The 22,964-nt window shown below is 54.4% G+C and overlaps 1 protein-coding gene across 1 annotated transcript in view; it reads left to right on the top strand.

The window, feature by feature from the left end:
* Positions 1-22,964, top strand: part of MED15 (mediator complex subunit 15) — a 64,364-nt gene that overhangs the window by 40,200 nt on the left and 1,200 nt on the right. Inside the window, exons 6-16 of the mRNA XM_040619560.1 lie at positions 5,581-5,822; positions 6,958-7,287; positions 8,376-8,504; positions 19,183-19,319; positions 19,417-19,544; positions 19,745-19,879; positions 19,967-20,030; positions 20,912-20,978; positions 21,506-21,666; positions 21,779-21,945; positions 22,380-22,478. Of these exons, the coding sequence (XP_040475494.1) occupies positions 5,581-5,822; positions 6,958-7,287; positions 8,376-8,504; positions 19,183-19,319; positions 19,417-19,544; positions 19,745-19,879; positions 19,967-20,030; positions 20,912-20,978; positions 21,506-21,666; positions 21,779-21,945; positions 22,380-22,478 (1,659 nt within the window). The remainder of the gene's footprint in view (positions 1-5,580; positions 5,823-6,957; positions 7,288-8,375; positions 8,505-19,182; positions 19,320-19,416; positions 19,545-19,744; positions 19,880-19,966; positions 20,031-20,911; positions 20,979-21,505; positions 21,667-21,778; positions 21,946-22,379; positions 22,479-22,964) is intronic.

Below are 22,964 nucleotides of genomic sequence, written 5' to 3'. Positions count from 1 at the left end.
CCAGGTTTGGGCTGTAACAAATAAAGCTGCTGTGTCCATGATTCATGTACAGGTTGTGATCTTTTGATGTATTTTTCTCACGCATCTCTCCTAGTAACCCTCCGAAGAGGGCAGTGTCCTTGCGTCTGCTTTGCCCGCTACAGCTAGGGTTGAGCCCACGCTACCTGACCCGAGCACCCCCGTTCTTTGTTTGAGTTTCCTGTGGCAGCGTCACTTTGCTCTCACAGAGGTCATGTGCAGCCTCATTCCCTCCCACTCCTGCACTGGAGCCCTCTTCCCCAGGCATCCCCTTTTCCTCACTGATGTCTTGCCATCTGACACTCATCTCTTTGCTTTATTGTTCATCTCCAGCTCTTGTGTCCCCTCCTTTCTAGTAGCATACCCGACACACATGCAGGGTGGCTTGTGGAAGGATGCCCAGGAGAAGTACCGCTTCTGGCTCTTTATGTTATGCTTGGTTGAACTTTTTTTAAATCACAGACTTATATTTTATAATAAAAAACAGTTTAAAAGTGTATGAGTTTAGAATGCTACCATTATTTGCCTTGTAGTTTCACTTCTAAGACTTCGTCAGTTCAGTGGCAAAGCTTGGGCATCCTGCCCACACCCTCCCCAGTCTGACCTTGGCCCACATCCTGTTTTCAGCTTCGGAGGGACCTGGTCTTCTGTGTAGGTGGATCTGGGTTCTCTACTTTCGTGTCCTACTGCTGCCTTCCAGAGTCCCCCACCTGGTCTGCCTTGGAAGCTGTTGCCTGCCTGGTGTACCTGAAATAGGTGTCGTGGCCGTATGGGCCTTTGTTACTCCCTTCTGACATTTTCTCCAAATGCCACTGTGTGATTAAGGCAGCTTCAGGGCAGGGCCTGGGTCAGAGGTTTTGCAAAGGTTCTTAAAGGATAGTCTAGGGTACACTGTGATAGTTGCCAGGTGGCCTGGATCAGTCCTGGAAACAAATCACTTACGGTAGGTGAGGCTGGGGGCTTGAATACAGCATTAGAAGGGAGACGTACTTTTCACTCTACATTTCTGTTCCTCAGTGAATTTTATATCATGTGCCTTTAAAACCAACTTTGAAAATAAGTCCTATTTCTGGCTGTTTGACAGACTGAATATTGAGGAACCATCCTCCTTCTAGACAACTAGATCCTAGCTGCATTTTGGATTGTTGGGCCAGCAGAAGGTAGCGGGGTTTGCCTGCTGTGCCTTGGCCCACTACAAGATTGGGGAAAGTAAGTCTGGCATCCCTCTGTGTAGCGGGATTTGTGCTGGGGCCTTTGGCATCCCTAGCTCCCCTGGAAGCAAGGGCAGATTGGAGGACAGTGCCCCCAGTTTAGGCCTGTGGGAATTGCATAGGAAAGTCAAGCAGTGAGCACACAAAGACCAGCAGGCCTGAAAGAAAGCAGAGACACCATGAGGAGGAATAGAAACGATAAACAGATGTGGAGGTGCCCAGGGACCACACACATAACCATTGTTAACCTGATTAAAGAAATAAAGAATGGAATTCCAAATGAGCAGGCAGTGTGATGCCTCGTGGACTGACCAAGTGGCTTTGAGAAGGAACCAAGTAGAACTTGTAGAAATGAGAAATAAAATTATTGAAACTAGGAAGTGGAGATGAATGAACAAGGGATTAGATAACAACTGAAGAAAGAATTTGTGAACTGGAGACAGCATTTGAAGAAATTATCTAGAATGGAGCCCAGAGAGGGGGACAAGGAAAATAGGAGGGTAAGAAATGCAGTGGACAAGGGGCAGCTGGCTGGCTCAGGTCATGATCTCAGGGTCGTGAGATCAAGCCCCATGTCGGGCTTCACTCTGGGCATGGAGCCTGCCTAAGATTCTCTGCCCTCCGCCCCAAAGAAATGCAGAGGATAAAATCAGAGTCTGACAACTAATAAAAGGACCAAGTGGAGAGAACAGAAACACACCAGTATGTGTAGATGGTGGCTGGAAAAGCGCTGAGGTCCCGTCCAGGATAAATAAGGCATCCATGCCTTAACCTATTTTGGGGAAATCACAGAACACTAAAGGCCAGAGGAATATCTTAGAAATAGCCAGTTTCTAGAAAGGAGCAAGAAGTAGACTCAGTGGACTTGGTGATGGTGTCAAGAAGAGAATAGGAGGTTGTTAGAGCCTTGGGGATAGAGCTGCCGACCACAGTTGTATCCCAGCAAAACTCCCAAGGACTAGGGTGAAGGAGATATTTTAGATAAACAAAGCCCAGGAGACCTTCACTAAAAGGTGTTTTATTTGCTCACCATTTCCTCTTACCTCTCAGACTGTCCTTCCTGTGATGCCAGATGTAAAATGGGAGAAGAAATGTTTTTATGTAAGGTAGCAAGTGTGTGTAAATCTAACCCAGTGATTCTCATCTGTTTTGTACCGTGGGGGATATTTGGCAATGTTTGGAGCCATTTTGGATGTCACAACTGCGGGGGTGCTACTGGTGTCTAGCGTAGAGGCCACAGATGCTGCTAAACCCCTTAAGTGCACAGGACAGCCCCCCACAACATAGAATTGTCTTTCTCAAAATGTTGGTCAGGACAAGGTTGAGAATCCTTGGTGGTTTATAAACAAAAATCACCTCTGTAAGTAATAATGCTCCCAGTTAACTATACAGACATGCCACATTCCAAGCACTATTTGGAGCGCTTTATCTGTAACAGATTTTTAATTCTTAGTGCGTGTAGGTACTATTATTGTCTCTTTTCCACAGCTGAGGAGACTGAGGCACAGAGCAGTGACAGCCTGGGATTTAAGTGCAGGCAGTCTGGATCAGAGTCTGTACCCCAGCCATTATTTTGTCCTGCCTCTTTTTTCTTTAATTTATTTTTTAAAAGATTTTATTTATTTATTTGAGGGGGGCAGATCTTGAGTGAGGGGGAGGGGCAGAGGAAGAAGGCGAAGCAGGCTCCCTGATGAGCAGGGAACCTGATGCGGGGCTCGATCCCAGGACCCCAAGATCATGACCTGAGCCCAAGGCAGACACAACCAACTGAGCCACCCAGGCACCCCACTCTCCTGCCTCTTAATGTAAGTGTGCTGTGTGGGTGTAAGAAGATAAACAGGAGCCAAACTAAATGGAAGTTGGGAAGTGTATCCAAGGATAAACACCAGGTCTATCATGTGCATGTGGAACCTACTTTAAAAAACAGAGTGTTCTGAGGTTCTTGTGTGTGGGGAAGAGGTTAAAATATGGGTATAGTTTATACTTTGGTAAGTTAAATATGCATGATGAAATTGAAAAAATAATTAAATTTTCCATAAAAAAAAGGAAAAAGTAATTGCCAAAACAATAGAAATATTTGTAAATCCCAATTTCCAATAGGAAAAAGTGGAATAAGAAAAAACCAAAACTCCAAACGACATGCACAATGTAGCTCAACCACCCAACAAAAATATAACCCCGAGGGCGCCTGGCTGGTTGTCGGTGGGGTGTGTAACTCTCAAGGTTGTGTTCGAGCTCTGCTTTGGCTGTAGAGATTACTTAAAAATAAAATCTATAAAATTCAGAAAAGGAGGAAAAAATTTGTCAGTTATACCTCAATAAAGCTGGAAAACAAAAAAAAACGGAGGGAAAGAAGCTTAGAAAAGGGAAGACATACAAACAAGTTGGAAAATACAAGCAATCGCAATATACGTGAGTGGACAAAACTTTCCTACTAAAAGATGGGAAATGTGAGAGAGTGTAAATGAGAGGCAACAGTACAGCTGTATTATCTTTACAAGAAACCCACCTAGAATATAAGATACGAAAAGAATTTAAAATGAAAGGTGTATTGATGTAACTCTCAGTTATTGATAGTTAAGCAGAGAACAGGGGGTGCATTTAGCGAAGATTTGAACAGTCATCATCTCGGCATGTGGAGGGAACAAATATACTTACAAGAGTAAACCATAAAGCAAGCCTCAACGCTCTCAGAGTAGTGCCGCCATACACACAATATCTTCTCTCCGTCAAACAGAAGTCTGTAACGAAAAGATAAATTTAAAAATTCAAACACCAGCAGAATGGCTAAAATAACACTCCCAAATGCTGGCAAGGATGAGAAGAAACTGGACCGCTCACACACTGCTGGTGGGAATGTAAAATGGTTCAGTGCCTTTAAAAATTCAACATACAACTCTGCAGTCGTGCTCTTGGGCATCTGTCCCAGACCCATGAAAACTTATATTCCCACAAAAACCTGTACACGAATGTTCATGGCAGCATTACGATAGTCCAAATCTGTGATCATTTCCAAATGCCCTCTATGGTGTGAATGGTTGAACGGAGATACCCATAGCATGGGAGACAACTTGGCAGTGAAGAGGAAAGAGCTACTGATACTCATTACATCCTGGATGATCTTAGGGAATCGTGCTAAATGAAAAAGCCGGTCATCTTATAGAGCCCCCACTTCCATAACATTTTTGAAGTGACAATATGTTAGAAACAGAGGACCGCTCAGCGGTTGCCTGGGGTGCCAAAGGGGGTGACACCAGGTGGCACTGGGGTATCCCTGGGGTGTTGGAACTGTTCAGTATCTTGATTCCCATAGTGGCTGAATCTACCCAGGTGAGGAAATTGTGTAGAGCTTTATATACACACCCACACAAATGAGCACACATTCAGATTGTATTATGACGTTACAATTTTACGAAATGGTACCCTCAGGGAAACTGGGCGAAGTGTACAAAGGATCACTCTGGATTATTTCTTTTTTTTTTTTAATAAGTTTATGGAAATATAATTCATATTCTTGTGGTTCACCCATTTAAAGTGCAACGTTCAGTGATTTTAAGATTTTATTTGAGAGAAAGCGCGCGCACGCATGCACGAGCTCACAAGCTGGGGGAGTGGCAGGCAGAGGGAGAGGGGAAGCAGACTCCCCGCTGAGCAGGGAGCCCCACTCGGGGCTCGATCCCAGCACCCTGGGATCATGACCTGAGCTGAAGGCAGAGGCTTAACTGACTGAGCCACCCAGGTGCCCCATGTTCAGTGATTTTTAAGCATATTCACAGAGTTGTGCAAGATTTGAACACCACAATTTTAGGACATTTTCATCACCCCAAAAGAAACCGCATCACAGAAAATCTTACGTTTGCTCGTATCAGCATGATTCATAACCACCAAAAGGTGGAAACAGTCCAGGTGTCCATCCGCTGATGGGGGCATAAACAAAATGTATCTGTATTGTGGAATACTATTAGGCAACAAAGAGAAATGAAAGGCAGGTGCACCCTGTAAATATTACTCTCAACAAAAGAAGCCAGTGACAAAGACCACATACTGCGAGATTCCATTGATAAGAACTGTCCAGAATAGGCAACTCCATAGAGACCGAAAGTAGCTTAGTGGTTGCCAGAGGCTGGGCCTCTTGGCCATTTGAGAGACTTGGCCCTTTTCTCTCCTCTCTATTGTCAGAAATTCAGAATAATAAGTTCCGTAATCAACACGAACGCTGCCCCCGTGGGTCTCTCCTAAATGAGGTGTCGGACTCCAGCGCCTGGGGGGGCTCCAGCGTCTGGGGGGGCTTCGGCCCCGGGCCCGCCCTCCCCGTGCGCCGCGCCCGCCTGACTCGCCGCTCTGCCTCCAGCCCAGCTGCAGCTCCAGCAGGTGGCGCTGCAGCAGCAGCAGCAGCAGTTCCAGCAGCAGCAGGTGGCGCTGCAACAGCAGCAGCAACAGCAGCAGCAGCAGCAGCAGCAGCAGTTCCAGGCCCAGCAGAATGCCATGCAGCAGCAGTTCCAAGCGGTGGTGCAGCAGCAGCAGCAGCAGCTCCAGCAGCAGCAGCAGCAGCAGCAACACCTGATTAAATTGCATCATCAAAACCAGCAGCAGGTACTAGGTGCCCCGGCTCCCCTGCTCAGCCTCTGCCCACCCCACCCCCCAACCCCCGCCCAGCCCTGGGGTCCTGGAGCCCTGGACACGCACCAGCCACAGTGCTGGGTGCAGGGACCCAGAGGCGGCCGCGGCTCCTCCTGATGCCCAGTGCCCGGGCTTCCTCTGCTGGGAGCTTCCCGCAGAGCCTGGGGTAAGGAGGAGAGAGAGGCCCCAATTTGTCAGGAGGGCACTGGGATGGCACGAGGAAGGCCTCTCTGTCAGGCTTGGTGTCTGGCTGTGGGCCTACTGTGTGCCGGGGGTGGGGGGGCCCCTGGATCCATGGAGGCTTCTGGGTGCAAGCAATTCGTGTAGGAGTTAACCGAAGCAAGAAGTGAGAAGAGCACTCCAAGGTGCAGGAATGCCTGAGCCGTCCTGTGAGCGTGTTTCTGTTGAGTACTTGCATGCCTCCTGTTTTGTCTCTGAGCGTTTTGGTGTCTGGACACAGCTCTAACCGGACCTCATCTCTCCAGTGGGGGGATGGCAGTGTCACAGTAGAAGCTCTGCTTAGAAGAAACTGTTTTCTTCCTCCTGTGGTTGGCAGGCAGCATCTAGGCATATTAAGCATCCGTCTTCAGGTCTGCTCTTGGATGAGGGAGGGAAGACCTGAGGGGACCTCTCCACTTGCCCACCCTCCCCAGGCCTTGGCTGGCTGCCTCCATTTCCCAGCGGCCACCTTCCTGGGTCTTGGGAGCCCCCTCCCCCAGAGCTGACTGTGGTCCTCAGTCTCACTTTCCCCCCTCATCCTGGAAAGCGAATGTTGGCTGTCTTGCCAAGGCTCGTACTGTTGCCCACTCTAGTGACCAGACAGGCATCCTGGGGGAGGCCTCAAGGTCTGCAGACACCTGAGCTTTTACCCCAGCTTCTGTGGGGCTGCACCTCTGTGTAACCCTTCCGAAAACCCTCTGGATCCTTCCCTCGCACCTCCATTCTCTCAGACTCCGGTGCGGCCAGTGTCCGGTGGCGAGGGCACCGGCACACACGTGGCGTGTCCTTGGTGTCCTGCGAGGGCAGCCCAGACCGGCTCCCCGGGCCGAGGCTGACACAGGGCCCGGAGGCGGGTGGGGTGACCGAGTCTGGCTCCTTCTGCCCGTAGATACAGCAGCAGCAGCAGCTACAGCGGATGGCACAGCTGCAGCTGCAACAGCAGCAGCAGCAGCAGCAACAGCAGGCTCTGCAGGCCCAGCCGCCGCTCCAGCAGCCGCCCATGCAGCAGCCCCAGCCTCCCCCCTCCCAGGCCCTGCCCCAGCAGCTGCAGCCCATGCACCACCCGCAGCACCACCAGCCGCCTCCGCAGCCCCAGCAGCCACCAGTCGCTCCGAACCAGCCATCGCAGCTCCCGCCGCAGTCACAGACCCAGCCTCTGGTATCCCAGGCTCCGGCCCTCCCTGGACAGATGCTGTATGCCCAGCCGCAGCTGAAACTCGTGAGTACCGGTGGCTTGTGGGCGGAGGCCCTTCTCTTGGTGCAGCAGGTGGCCGGCAGCTGTTTCCGGGCCTCCGTGGCTAGAGCCAGCATGTCCTCTCAAGCACTGGGGTGTAGGTGGCTCTTCCCCACGCCGGCCTCTGCATCCAGCTCGGCAAGGGAGCGTGCGTTCCAAGAGCTGCTGTACCCTGCATGGAGGCACCCCTGCTGCTGGGCGACGGTGTTCTTCCAAGCAGCCTGCCTGATTTTGGCAGCGGCCATGGTGTTTTAAGGCTTTGTGATCAGGAGGACAGCAGCACGCGTGTTCTCGCCGTGAGGGAGGGTGTGCGGCTGCCAAGTGCTCAGAATTACGTTCTGAGCAAAGACCCCTGTCGTTACCGTATTTTTGAAGAAAGGTGTTAATAGAAAATAGTGTTATTGTCAGTCTTATTATGCATCTCTGTACAAAGCAAATCCAGTCAGTGACATTTATACAGAGGACACAGTATTGGCGTCAAGTCGGGGAGCTGTGTCAAGGGGCCGTTTTAATAGTTTTTTCGGCTCGTTTCCTTCGTTTTCATGGACTTTGCTGTTTTTGATTCATTGAGTAGAGTGGGGATAGGCCATGCTTAAACTGAGTGGCGGGCAAATGGGAGGCCCACAGGATCTGGCTGGAAGGCTGGGGAGGGTCGTGAGGAGCAAGATACGGTCACACCTGTCACCTGGGGACCAGCCCTAGTTTCATTTGAGGAGTAGGGGCCTTAAGTGGGGCTCTCACAGACCATCAGCATGCTTGGCCCAGAAGTCGAGCAGGCTGGGCTCTTTGCACTTGGCCTTGGGAGCCATCGCTTTGCTTGCAGCAGTAGATGGTAGTGGTGGCTGCATGGTGACACCCCAGTGGAAGGGCCATGCTGCTCATCATAGGGGAGGTGGGGCTCGGCTCAGAGCCAGGCTGGGATGGGACATTTCTAATGAGATATGGGTAGGGCCAGCAAGGTGACTTCAGAGCCAGTGAAGTCATGACCATCCCGTCCCTTCTCATGGAAAGCTTCAAGATTCAAAGCTCCTGCAGAGGTAGTGTCCAGATCGCATTCTCCCTTCCTCCCTTAGGTGCGAACTCCGATGGTGGTGCAGCAGCCGCAGGTGCAGCCCCAGGTGCAGCAGGTGCAGCCGCAGGTGCAGCAGCAGACGGCAGTACCGACTGCGCAGGCCTCCCAGATTGTGGGCTCTGGAGTGCAGGTGAGGGCCTTTGTGGCCAAGGGCTCCCATAATTGCTGGCAGGTGCCTGTCGGCCTGTGTGTGGAGCTGGATGTCAGGCATCCTACAGTGAGGGGCCTGGTTGGATCAGGGGCAGTCTGGGAGCCAGTCCTTGGGGTCCTCGAGGTGGCCAGCTCGGCTTGGTTCTATCTGAGCCCCCTACCTCTCTTCGGACACCTTCCGTCTTCCCCCTTCCCTCCTTCTCTGAGAACACGTGTTGGAGAGGAGAGCACTGTGGTCTCAGCCTAGCCGCGGCTGGGAGTGCAGGGCTGGCGGCCCGTGTACAGTAGCGCTCTGGAAATGGAAGAGCGCCAGCATGATGGCGCCTGGCGCCAGCGGACTGCACAGGCTTGTGCTGCAGCCCCTCGCCTGGCTGGCTGCCAGGGCTGGCCCTCTGTGCCGAGAAGTGTACCTGAGGCCTTCCATGCCCACCCTCTGTGTATTGGATGTTGATGGGGCAGAGTAGGCCTTGCCCAGCCTTTCCTATTAGAGGCCAGATGCTTGTTGGTGTTTGGGGTTGGGGATCGGGCCTCGTGATTTTTCCACAGACTGCCCCCCCCGCCACCTCCCGCTGGTGCCAAGGAGGGGAAACGTCTAGTCTGGGGCCTTGGTTCTTTCTGTCTCCACCTGGCAGTGGGAACATTGGCTCAGGAGAGAGTGTTGGCTTTAGACAGAACAGACCTGCTAGGTGAAGTGCCACCTGTCCAGGTGCTGCCCCGGGGTGGGCTGCTGCCGCCACGCGGCTGCGCTCCTGCCCTGCTCATTACCAGTGAGTCAGCCAAGCACCTTGTCGGGTATCCAGCACATGCTGAGCGCTCGGGGATAGTGTGTGTGCTGTTCGTGTTTGATGACATCTCACGATGAAGGAGGCTCAAAATTGGTCCTGTCTGGTCCTAGCCACGTTGCTCCACTCCACAGGAAGCTGCCTGAGGAGAAGTGTGCCAGTGGAGGGACCTGACGTGTTTGCATGTAGCTAAGCCCTAAAGCATATGTGCTCTGTGTATTCAGGACCCTGCACGTAGCCCATGTTTAGGGCTCTTCTTCCTGGCAGTTACCCTGCTCTGCTTCTGCTGGAGGACCCAGCTGAGCCAGCGTGGGAGCTGGACTGTGGGCTCAGTCACCTCTAGAGTAACCTTGATATGTCACCTTCTAACCCCCTCAGTGGAGTTCTGCTAAGGCAGGACTAAGGTGGGCCCGGGATTCTGCTTTTTAGGTGGGGACACTGGGAAGACTGTGGGACTCTGGTAGCTGGGGAGGATGAGGGGGTCATTACTTGAGTATTCACGGGTGGGTTTGCTTTTATGAGGCATGCGCCTTCAGGTTTTTCAGGAGTGATGTCCACCTCTCTCACGTGTCACAGACCAGCCTTGGGGAGCGGCTGAGAGGCTCTGCTCTGTGCTGCGAGGCCATGGAGTGGGATTCCCAGGTGCTGGCAGCAGAGGGAACATTCTTGAAGCCCAGCCATGCACACAACGCACTTGTGCTGTGCCCCTCACCCCAGTGGCCGCACCCCGAGGGCCTCTGCTGCTGGTCTGCTGGTTTGTCTCTGCACTTGGGCTTGCCTCGCTGTGTTGTTCTAGTAGCAGCGGGGTCCCTGGGGTGTGACAGGCCTTCCTGGGAGCATCTCTGGATTCACAGCCTTCCTTTGCAGCCTGGGTTGGCACAGTGGACAAGACAAGGCTGCAGATATCTCACCCAAAATCTTTAATTTATTTATTATTGTTTTTTCAAGTAGGCTCCCCACCTAATGTGGGGCTTGAACTCATGACCCGGAAGTCAAGAATCACACGCTGTACTGGCTGAGCCAGCCAGGCACCCTGACCCGAAAACTTTTTTTTTTTTTTTAAGATTTTATTTATTTATTTAGAGAGAGAACATGCACACGCTAGCAAGGGGAGGAGCAGAGGGAGAGGGAGAGAAAATCCCAAGCAGGCTTCACGCCCAGAGCAGAGCCTGGTGCGGGACTCAGTCTCACGATCCTGAGATCATGACCTGAGCCGAAACCAGTAGTCAGATACTTAACCAACTGAGCCACCCAAGCACCCCCTGACCCACCCAAGCACCCCCTGACCCAAAAACTTAAAAGAATGTGGTGACTATAAAAGATAGAAAGCAGAGGGATATATAAATAAGGGAAACATTCTAGCACAGGACAGTTTGGCTTTTTTTCTTTCCGGTTCTCTTACGTAGTTGAGGTCATCATAGGAAGTACATGGGATTTTATGATGGCTTCTTTCCTGTTCACATTACAACAGAAGTAAACCATTCTGTAAATTTTTTTTTTCTTAAGTAGGCTCCATGCCCAACATGGGCTTTAAACTCACAACCCTGAGATCAAGAGTCACATGCTCTGCCGACTAAGCCAGCCAGGCGCCCCTCTCCTATAATTAAAAACCCTCGGTGTTGCTTTATGCTGAATGCTTATGAATGTATTCTGTTTTTAATTACTGTCTTGTTCTTGGACCCTGAAATGATTTCCAGTTTTTTGCTGTTATTGATAATGCGTGTCCTGATGCATGGCCAGGTTCTGGTGGTTCTGTAAGGGAAGCGCTGGGGGCAGGGGGCCCGAGCACACACCCCTCCCAGACAGAGCAGAGGAGAGGTGCCCTGTCACGCTCACCAGTGCTGTGACCCTGATGGGTGACTAGGGCTCTCACCCCGGGGTGAAGGTTAGTATTTTGGTGTTCCAGGAAAATCGGTGAGCCCTGAGCCCAGGCTCTGTTTTATCTGACATTAGTTGTGTAAATGAAAGGTGCTATCATCGTCACCCATAGTGGGTTTACTAGAACACGACAGGAGAGCTGCATTAACTTCCTTTTCTCCCCTGAACTTTATCTATGACTGTAGATAAATCCAGAACAGAATATGCCTTCATTTCCCAAAATGCCTAGGCTTTTGTCTCTTAACCTTCTATTCTGTTAGTATATGGAAATTTAACTACAGTTCTCAAGTTACAAAGAATTGTCCTCAAAGGCACACTTCCCTGGTTCGTGTGCAGGTAACCCGGCTGCTGGACAGTGATCTCGCCCTGAGCCTTGTTGCGCTTTTCAAGCCTCAGTCTCCTCTTCCCGGGCCCTGTAGCCCAGTGCCCTGCAGGGGAGCAGGCCTATAGCCTGTGGAGTGGAGTTTGAATTCCTTCCTGGGTAGATGTGTGTTGGGAGTAGTGAACATAGCTGCTCGTGAAAATGCAAAGAGTTGCTGGTTGTTGGCTTTGCGGCTCACGTGATCCAGTGAACACTACCAGTGTGTTTTCCATTTGGATTTGTGGTTAAAAGCAAATGAACTTTCCCTCTCAGGAGTTCTCAGTTACAAGAAGAACAGTCAGTAGCAGATTAGATTTAAGCTTTTCATTCCTTATTACTTTTGTTTTTTCCTGGAAAAAAGTTTCTGCCTCTCTCATACTGCCTGACTGACTTCTCAAGGCCTTTCTTCCTCTGGAAGGGACGCTGTTGAGTTGCCCATGGGCTTCTCTGAGTGCAGTGCTGGTTGTAAATGGACACTGTTCGCTGTTGCCCCAGCTGCCCACAGGCTGGAGAGCCAGTCCCAGGGACACTTACTTTCGGCCCCATTCAGTGCGGGCAGTGAGCCCTCCAGGGGAGGACAGGCATGTTGCCCCGAGTACCCTGTGAGTGCCCGCACACCCCACTAATGTCCCACTTCGTGTCTGACGGGCTGGTGGGCTCTATGGGACTGTGCAGTTTCGGCAGACACCAAGAGAGAGTGGCTTCCTGGCCTCCCACCCTGGCAGGTTCTTTGTTGTGTGGCTGTAGGAGCACCTGCTCCCCAGCCCAGCAGGTTGGCATCTGCCACTGCTCGCGTCGCCCCCAGTGTCTGATGCATGTGACCAGTGGGTGTGCGTGTGGAACACACATGTGATGCCAGGGACTTCTTGGAAGAGCAGGCCTTTGTCTTGCTTCAGAGCCCTGTCCCTGGCATACCTGCCATAGGGACTGAATGGCCATCCATGCCACCCTGGTCTCAGGGACCAGCTCACAAGCCTCCCGTCACAGAGGTTTTGGTTTGGATTTTTCTCAGATCTGCTTCCTTTCTGCCTGGCCCTGCTGTTTTAGTTGGTTTCATCTTAACACTTGTGAGTGCATGCAGATTCTGCTCTCCAGGGATCAGGTGCTGGCTCCAGCCCCCAACTCAGAGCCCAGAGCTAGGGTGCCAAGGCCATGGGAGACCACCGGGTTCCCATCAGCACAAGCCAGGCCCAGACTCACACAGTGTTCAGCCTGCCTCGCCACCTTTATGCTCCTAGAAGTCTGTGTGGCTGAGGAGAGCAGTTCCAGAGCATGCTGGAGTTCTGGAGGCTGCAGGCATCGTGGATGCTTAGGACAGACCTGATTGGCATCCTTATAGAGGTACTTGGGAGGAGCAGAATGCCAGCCTTCTCTTGTCCTCCCATAGTGATTGTCCTTACAGAGGGAAACCAGCTCCCTGGAAGCTGCCCAGAGGCCTGAGGAGAGGAGGATGGTTTGAGCTCAGGCCCTCAGAGGCGTTTTGATCAGGCAGTGTACCCCTAAGAAGGAGAGGTGCTACGAGCTAGCTTCTGTGGACTCTTCTGTTTTAAGGATGGTCGACTTCTCACAGCCACTTGGGTGGAGTGCTGTCTTTCAGAGTCTGTCCCCAGAGCCTAGTGTCCCAGAACCACCCCCATGGCCCATGAGGTCTGGCCCCGACGGCTCTGTGGGCCCGTCAGCAGATCAGAGGTTTGTTGAAGGAGCGCAGCCAACAGGACAGAGAGGTCTGGAGGCAACATTCGTGGAGGCTCCGGCAGACTCTTGATGCCTACACAGGCCTCAGTGTTGTAGGCTGTGACATGTAGGCCAGGCTGCCCCGAGCCCCAAAGACCCCTCACCCATCGGTGCTCCTTGTCTCAGAGACTGCACACCCCTACTTGCCCACACACTGTGTTTCTTTGGTGGTGGGATCACTTTGTTTTCCCCCTACCTCAAGATGGTCACCACAGCCTTGGCCCCGAGGTGGAATGCAAGTAGGAGCCCAGTTCCTGCCCACCACCCCCAGCTGCCACCCCGTAATGTGTCACCCCTTTGGGCAGATAGCCCTCAGCATAGGTGTTTATGGGGCAGCACCCAAGGTCCTCTGAGCACCTCTGTGGGAACATTGTAATCGCCGGTGACTTCCTTCACTGTGATTCTCAGAGTGACTAACCCACCTCACATGAGCCAAACCCAGCTTGTGTTTCTTGAGGATATATGAGTAAATAGCTGGGTTTATTTTCATTTCAGTATTTTGGATAGTTCTAGTGTTTTCATTTGCTAGAGAAGATGGGAGCTAACTTTCTTTTGAAAAAGTTTAATGTTTAGGGGCGCCTGGCTGGCTCTGTTGGTGGATCATGTGACTCTTGATCCCATGGTCATGAGTTCAAGCCCTACGTTGGGGATAGAGTTTACTTTAAAAAAAAATTTTAAAGTTTTAGTGCTTTAGATAGTTATGGTGGTGTCTTTTTTGTGGTAAAATGAAACCGAAGGGAAGCAGAGAGTTTTGCTTTCTTGAGCTGTGCTATTGATACTATATAATCCTCGGCCACATGTAGGTATTTAAATTAGTTAAAATTACATAAAACTAAAAATTCAGTCCCTGAAGTTGAAATTCAGTTACGTGTCAAGTGCCCAGGGGTGTCATGGGGAAGGCAGTGGCTCCTGTGCCTGGCAGCACAGATTATAGGGAAGTCTGTTGTGGTAGAAAGTTCTGTAGCACTGTGCTGTTCTAGAGTTTACTGTGCGGAGTGTAGAATTTACTACATGCACTCCCTTCTGGGTGTATGAAGACTCCTGTGTACATTTTTTCAGAGAGATGAGCTCCTGGCTCTCCATTACTGTATGACATCTGGAATTCTCCCATGGCGTAGTCATTTGTTTAACAAATTGTTGTGATGTGCATTCCGTGGGCCAGGCCCTTTTCTAGGTCTCTGAGAATAAAATGGCAAGAAGGTTCCCTAGTCTGATGGGCTCTCCGTTTTAGTGGGTTTGCTGTGAACACCTCAGATTTGCCAGAACTGGACAGTGCCATTTCTCTCGGAAGGCAGCTGCATCTGTAACCCTAGCAGACAGTCCTCCCCCTCCCCGAGGGCCCATGTGCAGACAACACCATTGCCACCCATGAGGTGGGCAGTCTGTGCAAGGCGGCCACGGGCTGCTGGCCCCAGGCCCTGCGCCTCTCCACCACACGCCACCGAGACAGTGGCAGGGGCCTTCGTGAGGCCGAGGCGTTGCCATTTGGCAGCGTGGTCTATTGTAACCCTTCCTGCCTCCTGACCCCTAAGATTGTTACCCCAAATGTGCCAATAGCAGATTCTCACTGACTGGAGTGTGCGTTCTTTGGCATTGGCCTCCCTTTTGGTCATCATTGCATAGCGGAGGCAGAAGTGGCTGGAATCTGCTGGTATGAAGGCCTTCTGAGCGCTCGCTAGACAAGCAAGTTTGTGGGGCAGGACAGTGGTCCGTTAACTGAGTGGCACAGCGGGCTGGGCGGGACGGAGCCCAGGCGCAGCTCCTCATAACCTAAGGCTACATGGGGTCCTTTGCGTGACTCCTGGCTCGGGGCTCCATCCCTTGGTGCATCAGGCACCCCCAGCTCCCCCAGCCCCGTTACCTGCGCACCTGTCACTAGTGAGTGTCCCCCTCCTGGTCCCTTTGATTCTCATCTCTGTTCCCTTTCCTACAGCCTCTGGCTCAGTATCCATTGGGTTGACAGGTTGGGTTGTTGGGGTTGGGGGAATGCCCTTGGCATCGACATGCAGGGCTGATTTTTATAAGAACAGTAGAAGTCCCTAACATTTTGAGTATGTGGCACATGCCAGGCCTTGAATTACTTGTGTCTGTGGACTTGTTCATTCTCACTGCAGCAGGTCACAGTTCACGCCTGTAGGAGAACTTCCCATTTCACCCCCCTCAGTGGAGGTAAGTTTCCACTGCTGGGCCCCCGGCGGAGCTGGAGGCCAGAGAATCCCCCACCCCCTGTAAAACGGGCCCAGACACTCCATTAAATCCTCGGCCCAGGCTCCGCAGCTTCCCCCTTCCCACCCTGGCCTCTTGGCAGGGTCCTGGCTTCTAGGCTCACACCTATTCTCCCCTGCCTCTCTCTACCCCTGTAGCAGTGGCAGGCCCCCTGTGGGCATTTGGCCGGCCACAGACCCGGGTCCAGAATCTGTGTGCAGCTGCTCTTGTGTCTCTGTCTTTCTAATCTTGTCCCTCCTGAGAAAAGCTCGCTTATTCCAGAAATGCATCATTATAGCATAGAGCTGCCCCTGCCATCCAGCAGGCGTCCCAGCGGCGCTCTTGGCAGCCGGCGGCTCCGGGCCCTGGCATGAGGGCCCTGTGCCCATGGTTCCCATCTGCTTTCTTCCTTCCTCGTGGCAACAAACCGGGGTCAGGAAAATGGGCAGAATAGAAGGTCTCTTCTCTTGGCCCTTCAGGAAACAGGACTCTCATCTCAGCCACTTGTCTGTCCCCAACCCTGCAGCATGTCCCATGGCTGCGTCTTCATATGGTGGGGGAACACCTCATGACCCCAACACCCATGACAGAGCAGGATTCTGTGCTGGACACACGCTGGACGCAGTGCCCTGCGTAGGAGTCCGAGGGTGACATGGGGTCCCTGGCAGTGTAAGCAGGTGGTGCCACGGTGGGGTCCATATTCCTCTTTGCTCTGGAGAGAGATTCCTGGGGACATGTCATGTGCAGGGGACTGGAGTAAGGGGCAGTTCCAGGGATGTCTGGTGGGCGTGGGTGGTCCTGAGAGGGCTAGAAGGTGTGGTGCTACCAGCCTCCCCTGAGGTTTCTTCATAACTTAGCTCCCCAAATGGATGTTTGCCCAGCAGCCTGGCCCTGCCACTCTCCTGTGCTCTCGCTGTGTCCCCTCTGCTTGAACCTTGCCTTCCGCCCCTCCTCCCTTCAGGCTGTTGTACAGGGTCTCTTCCCAGACACTTGTCCTTGCTCCCTAGGAAAGTAGATGGCGCTGAGATGCCTGAACTCCTCTACTGGCCGAGTGATCTTGAGCAAGTCACTTCCCTCTTAGTTCCCACTTCCTCTGTGTGATATGCAGGTGACCTCTGGCCGGCGCAGCATTAGGGTCACGTGGTGTGTGCTGGCCACTGTGACAGACATGCCTGCACCTCTGGCAGAACATGCCCAGGGAGGGAGAATGCAGAGTCGGGGCAGCGGTTCTCCCCTCTGACGGCTTGCTGTGTCACTCATGGGCACAGCCGTCTCACTCCCCTCTGCCCCAGAAGCCAGCTGGACGGAACATAAACCTGAAGACGGGGGGTTCTGTCTCATTAGCCTCCTTGGTTGGCCCTTTCTTTCTTTCTTTCTTTCTTTCTTTCTTTCTTTTTTTTTTAAAGATAAGAAGCAGGCTCATAGTGGAAGAGCCTGATGTGGGGCTCGATCCCATAACGCCGGGATCACACCCTGAGCCGAAGACAGATGCTTAACCGCTGTGCCACCCAGGCACCCCGGCCATTTCTTTCTTGACAGAGGCCTTTGGGTTGCTGCCCGTCATCCTGCATGTGTCTGTGGCATCTCAGGATTTGGGAGGCCTAGGAGCCTCGGGCTGACTTGGGAGGGGATCTTGAAGGCCTTGGAAGGGGACTATGTTTACTTCAACTGAATCAGGCATTTTTCCAGAGGAGTTGTCAGATGTAAACAGATCTGGATTGGATGTCGAAGGCCTAGGGGTTTCCTGTAGTGGCCTGGAGAGTGGCCGAGGAGAGCCCGTGGCTGGACAGAAGAGACGGGTTCGCAGGAGGAAGCGAAAGCATTGAGCTTGTGCCCTGGGCAGGCCACTCTTGCCTGTGTCTTATGGACTCTAATGCCCAGGGGAGCCATGGGTGTTCCGTGGTTCCATGGAACCCAGAAGCAGAGGGTGTGTGGTGTGTGCCCTATTTCCCCGTGGTCGGAGTGCTGAGAGTGCCTTCTAAAATACAGCTTTGGACATTTAGGTGGGACGTGAGCTGTGCAGTGGCCTTCTCATTACAGCGGCTTTGTGCTGGCCGTGGTGCCCTCACACACCTCATTTCCCTTCATAGAAGCACCAGCTTTAAACTACAAACAAGAACCAGACATCCTCTAGAAGGGACACCGGCCAGAGCAGAAGCTAAGGCTGAGGCTCCTCGCTGGGGCAGGTGAGGGCAGAGGGGGGCCCAGGCCATCAGGGAGAGGCCAGGTTAAGGAGGTTTCAGCTCAGGCAGGAAGAGGGCATGTCAAGAGGCAGCATCAGGGAGTGCAGGGCAGTGTGTGGCAGCAAGTCGGGGAGAGGGAAAGGGGAGGTGACAGCAGGGGCTTTTCAGGAAACCACTCCAGGGAGAGTTCCAAGGCCTAGCAAGCCGGGCCCAAGGTGTGGCGGCCCAAGGCCTGTAGTTCTCCCTCCTTGGCGCCGTCTGCTTCTCGGCATGGGCTCTTCTGAGATGGCCTGTTCACCTTCCTAGTCCTGGGAGTTTGTTGGTACTTGGGTGGATTCTAGAGCCTCTTTTCCAGTGCAGGGGCATGCTGTCCGCCCTGGGACTCCGTGTAGCCCAGCACTGTGAAGGCCAGTCCTGCCTAGGAGAAGCTTGCTGCACTCGGTCCGGCTCAGCAAACTAAGCTGCCCCAGACCCCATTTCAGCCCTTGCTGGCATCAGTGTGAACCCCCGGGACCAGTTTGCTTCACTTGGTAGAAGAACTGGGCCCAGCAGCTGGAGGCCTGAGCTTGCATGTTCCTGCCCCTCCACTCCCATGGCAGAGGAGTGTGTGGGAGGGAGGCATGAAGCCATGGCCCCAGATGGCTCCAGGGTCTGGAGTGCCCTGGGAGAAGCACCAGAGTTGGTCTGCAGAACTGAACGGTCCAAGAGTTAGCAGGGGGCCGGGGGCGGGGGGGCTAGGCTCTAGGAAGCAGGCTCTGAGGGGGCGCTCAGCATGTAGGAGCTTGACTAGGATGTGAGAGAAGCCACCTCCACTGACCTTGGAAGCCCTGAAGCTGGCAGGGCCTTTGGGCTGGTCCTGGCCGGGCCCTTACGCCACCATCACCATGTCCTGGGCGAGGCAGCTCTCTAGGGGGCTCACTCTACCAGTTGAGGGCAGGCTGCTCAGCCACCAGACCGAGGATCCTTGGGCCACACGTGCTGGCAAGGACTGACACGGGGCCACTTTGCTCCCATTAAACATGAGACAGCCTCCCTCTGTGGCCTGAGAGCTGAGGGGGCTTGTGGAAGCATGTGGGAACATGGCCCTATCTGTCACAGAGCAGGGTCATCACTGGCACACACAAGAGAGCATCGTAGGCTGGGGAGGCCAGGCGGCACCATCCAAGGCCATAGGCCTTCTCTGGCTCCCCCACCTGTCAAACAGAAACACGGGGAAGTCCTGTCCCAGCCCAGAAGCCTGTGGACGTCATGGTCTCCCTGCCAAGGAGCAAGAGCTACCCAGCCTGGCCTTTCTGCCAGCAGCTCAGTGATCGCGGACTTGTGTGGGGGTCTGTGTCTGTGTTGGTATTCATGGGGCAGGGTGTCTGAAAGAAAGTGTGTTCGGGTGAGGCTGAGAGGGTGAGGGGGCTTCTGTGTGCAGATGGGGTTTGTGCGACTGGAGTGGGGGGTGGGAGCAAGGGCACAGCAGGAGTGAGAGCATGTGGCAGGCGAGCAGGCTGCCCCCTCCACTTCCAGGTCAGCCAGAACAGCCTCACCATGCTGTCCTCGCCGTCGCCGGGCCAGCAGGTGCAGACCCCCCAGTCGATGCCCCCTCCCCCCCAGCCGTCCCCGCAGCCTGGCCAGCCCAGCTCACAGCCCAACTCCAACGTCAGGTAGGCCTGGCCGGGGTGGCCCTCCCCACCTGGCTCCCAGGGCGGGCCCCACCTTGTGCCCCAGCTCACAGGTGCACCTGCTTTTGCTTTGCTGCAGCTCCGGCCCTGCCCCTTCCCCCAGTAGCTTCCTGCCGAGCCCCTCACCACAGCCCTCCCAGAGTCCAGTGACGGCCCGCACCCCGCAGAACTTCAGCGTCCCTTCCCCGGGACCTTTAAACACCCCCGGTAAGTCGGGCCCGGGGTGGGTGTGATCCGAGGACGAGAACCCATCGTGTAACCCACACACAGCCCTGCAGGTTGAGGTGTGTGGTTCGCCCCTCACCCTCTGGAGGCCTCTGCTTGAGCTCCAGATCCCCCCACCTTGAGGGTTTGCGAGACCCCGGCCTTGAGGGCTGGAGCCACGCTCACCACGTTGTATCCTGCAGTGAATCCCAGCTCGGTCATGAGCCCAGCTGGCTCCAGCCAGGCCGAGGAGCAGCAGTACCTAGACAAGCTGAAGCAGCTGTCCAAGTACATCGAGCCCCTGCGCCGTATGATCAACAAGATCGATAAGAACGAAGGTGAGGCTGGGCCGGAGCAGGGGCACAGCGTGTTTGGGGGGGGTGAATACCCCAGGCACGTGTCTTAGTGGCCCCTCTCTGTCCCAGACAGAAAAAAGGACCTGAGTAAGATGAAGAGCCTTCTGGACATCCTGACAGACCCCTCTAAGCGGTGAGCTTTGCCCCCAGGCTCCTGGGGGAAGGATGATGCTGTGCCCATGTCCGGCTGCTTGGTTGGCCCAGCCTTGGATGGGCATTTGGTGGTGTTGTGGCGTTCAGAGACGGGGCCTTAGGGCTCCACTTAGGTGTGTCTGCTGGGGCTCCAAGCCCCTGGCCCCCTACCTTTGCCCTGCCCCTCTCTTATCAGTGGCCTTGGGCAAGTGGCTCCGTATCAGTTACCCCGTCGGCAAAAAGGGGCAGTTGTGGCTCAGCCGGGTTGGCTGGGAAAATGAAAGCAGGTGCTGCCTCGAGAAGTGCTTGTAAGGCAGTGGAGCCCTAGCTTCTCCGCACAGCGTGCACGCCCTTGCCTGCCGGTCCCGGGGCTGCTGTGAGCACCAGCGCTTGGCCAGCGCTGCTGAACTGCGCACGTGGACTGGTCTTTGGGTTATGTCCCTCTCCCTGCCTCAGCTTAGGCCATGCTCCCTTCTAGAAGATCTTTTCTGTTCCATTTACTGGGCAAAATGCTGGAAACTGTAGAACTAGGCCTCTTGGCTCTGGACTGCCCTCTAAGCCCTCTTGGATTGATCCCTCATTGGGATTATAGGGGTGGGGCACAGGGGCCTGGCCTCTGTCCCTCCCCCCTGACCCATCACATTTATGCCCCATTCTGCCAGTCAGGACTGGGCCACTCCTGGGGACGGGACAATCTACTTCTACTTTGGATCTAGGAACAGCTAGTCAATGGCTGGGGCTCCTGTGGAGGGTTCTGGTGACCGAGGCTGGCTCCATCCACACCAGGGGAAGCCAGCGGGGCGGTGGTTGGAATCAGCACCCGAGAGCCACCAGCACCCCATCCTCAAGCATGGAGGGTCAGCCACATCCCTCTCCCCACAGGTGCCCCCTGAAAACACTGCAGAAGTGTGAGATTGCCCTGGAGAAGCTCAAGAATGACATGGCAGTGGTGAGTGGGGCACTGTGGCCTGGTGCTGTTCAAAGGGCCGCAGGCGTCTTTGGGAAACTGGGCCTCACCACACAGCAACTCAGAACCACAAGCTAGGAGAAGCCTTCACAGTCAGGAGTGGGTAGAGGGGGCACACCACTCAGCCTGGGGTCCTTGCCCAGGAGTCTTCAAGGTCAGGTTGGCTGTGAGGAAGGAGAGCATGTGTGGGAACATGGGAGAAGTCACCCTCCAGCTGTGGTCTGTGGGTGTTCCCTCCATCCCTCAGGTTCGCGGAGTTTTGTGTATGCCCATCTCCACCATCATGCTTCACCCGCCCCTGCCCAGCACAAGGCCAAGCCTTTGGGGGAGGGGCCTCTGGGGAAGGTCAGGGCTGCAGGAGGCAGGAGAATGCATCCAGGATCAGCTGTATTTGTCTCTAGGGGGCAGAGGTGGTGGGGAAGCCGTGGAAGTCTGGCTGGGAGGATGAGGACCTCAGGGTCTGGAAAGCTCCCCAAGAGTGGGCTGCTGACCCCACTGTCCTGCCCCAGCCCACTCCCCCACCACCTCCGGTGCCGCCAACCAAACAGCAGTACCTGTGCCAGCCGCTCCTTGATGCTGTCCTGGCCAATATCCGCTCACCCGTCTTTAACCATTCCCTGTACCGCACATTCGTGCCGGCCATGACAGCCATCCACGGCCCACCCATCACGTACGTATAGCCCAGGGCTCAGCCTCACACTGGATGGTGGGCAGTGGGCTGTGGGCCGTGGGCTACGGGCCACAGCCTAGCCCAGTGTGGTGACCACAGCTGCCTCCTGCAGAGCCCCGGTCGTGTGTACCCGGAAGCGCAGGTTTGAAGACGATGAGCGGCAGAGCATCCCCAACGTGCTCCAGGGGGAGGTGGCCAGATTAGACCCTAAGTTCTTGGTGAATTTGGATCCTTCCCACTGCAGTAACAATGGCACCGTCCACCTGATATGCAAGTTGGGTGCGTACCAGGGAGGCGGGGCTGGTGCTGTGGGAGAGTGAGTCCTGAACTCCAGCCCCAGGGCTCTGCCACTGCCCCTGGCCCCAGAGCAGGCCCAGCCCAGGCCCGCATGCTCCATCCAGATGTGCACTTGGCCTCCCACAAATAGGCACACTCACACCGTACCCCGAGGCCCACCATCCCCACATCCTCCCTGAGCCCACACCCTCTCACCTCTCACCGCCTGCTGGGGAAGCCCCCTCCCTGCCCTCCCGGTATATGGAGCCCAAGTTCCTAGGGAGATGGAAGCCCGGGAGTCAGCTCGACCTCCAGACTTTGCAGCAAACCTCACCAAAACCTTTTGGGATATGAGGGGCCCTGTTTGGAGCAGGGCTGTGAGGCAGGGCAGGCTGGGGCCTAGGGCCAGGTCACAGGCACGGCCACGTGTGTTCCAGATGACAAGGATCTCCCGAGTGTGCCGCCGCTGGAGCTCAGTGTCCCTGCTGACTACCCCGCCCAGAGCCCGCTGTGGATCGACCGGCAGTGGCAGTACGGTGGGTGAGCCAAGAGGACAGCCGTGGCGAGGCCTTATGGCTGTGGTCTTATGGGGCCCTGGCATGTGGGGGTCAGCTCTGGACAACCAGGGCTCCCGCAGCGGAGGCCCCTCCTCCCCTTTCTCTGGCTGCCCCTTTGTGAACAGGAGTGGGTTGCCCAGAAATCACTTAGAGAGAAAGGGGTCTCTGTAGCTATGGTGTTCTTCTGTCTGTCTTCCATCTTCAGGACAGCCATGGTTAGTGGGTGAGGAGTGAGCAGGCCCAGCCACCCCTGGGGGCCTCTGCAAGGCTAATAGGGGAGCACAGAAGGAGTTAGGGCTCCTGGGGACCCATATGGGTGACATGGCTTCAAACCAGAGGCCCTGAGAGAGCCCTATTGATGGGGACCAGTGCCCCTGCAGCTCAGAGCTGGTGCATAGGGCTGGGATCCCAAGGCTGTCCCCAAGACAGAGTCCTGGGCTCCAGACCTGTTCACATTCTAGTTCT

The sequence above is a fragment of the Ursus maritimus genome, unplaced genomic scaffold, assembly GCF_017311325.1.
Source record: "Ursus maritimus isolate PB19 unplaced genomic scaffold, ASM1731132v1 scaffold_33, whole genome shotgun sequence".
In the NCBI taxonomy this organism is placed as follows: domain Eukaryota; kingdom Metazoa; phylum Chordata; class Mammalia; order Carnivora; family Ursidae; genus Ursus; species Ursus maritimus.
This window is presented reverse-complemented; position numbering and strand designations above follow the sequence as displayed.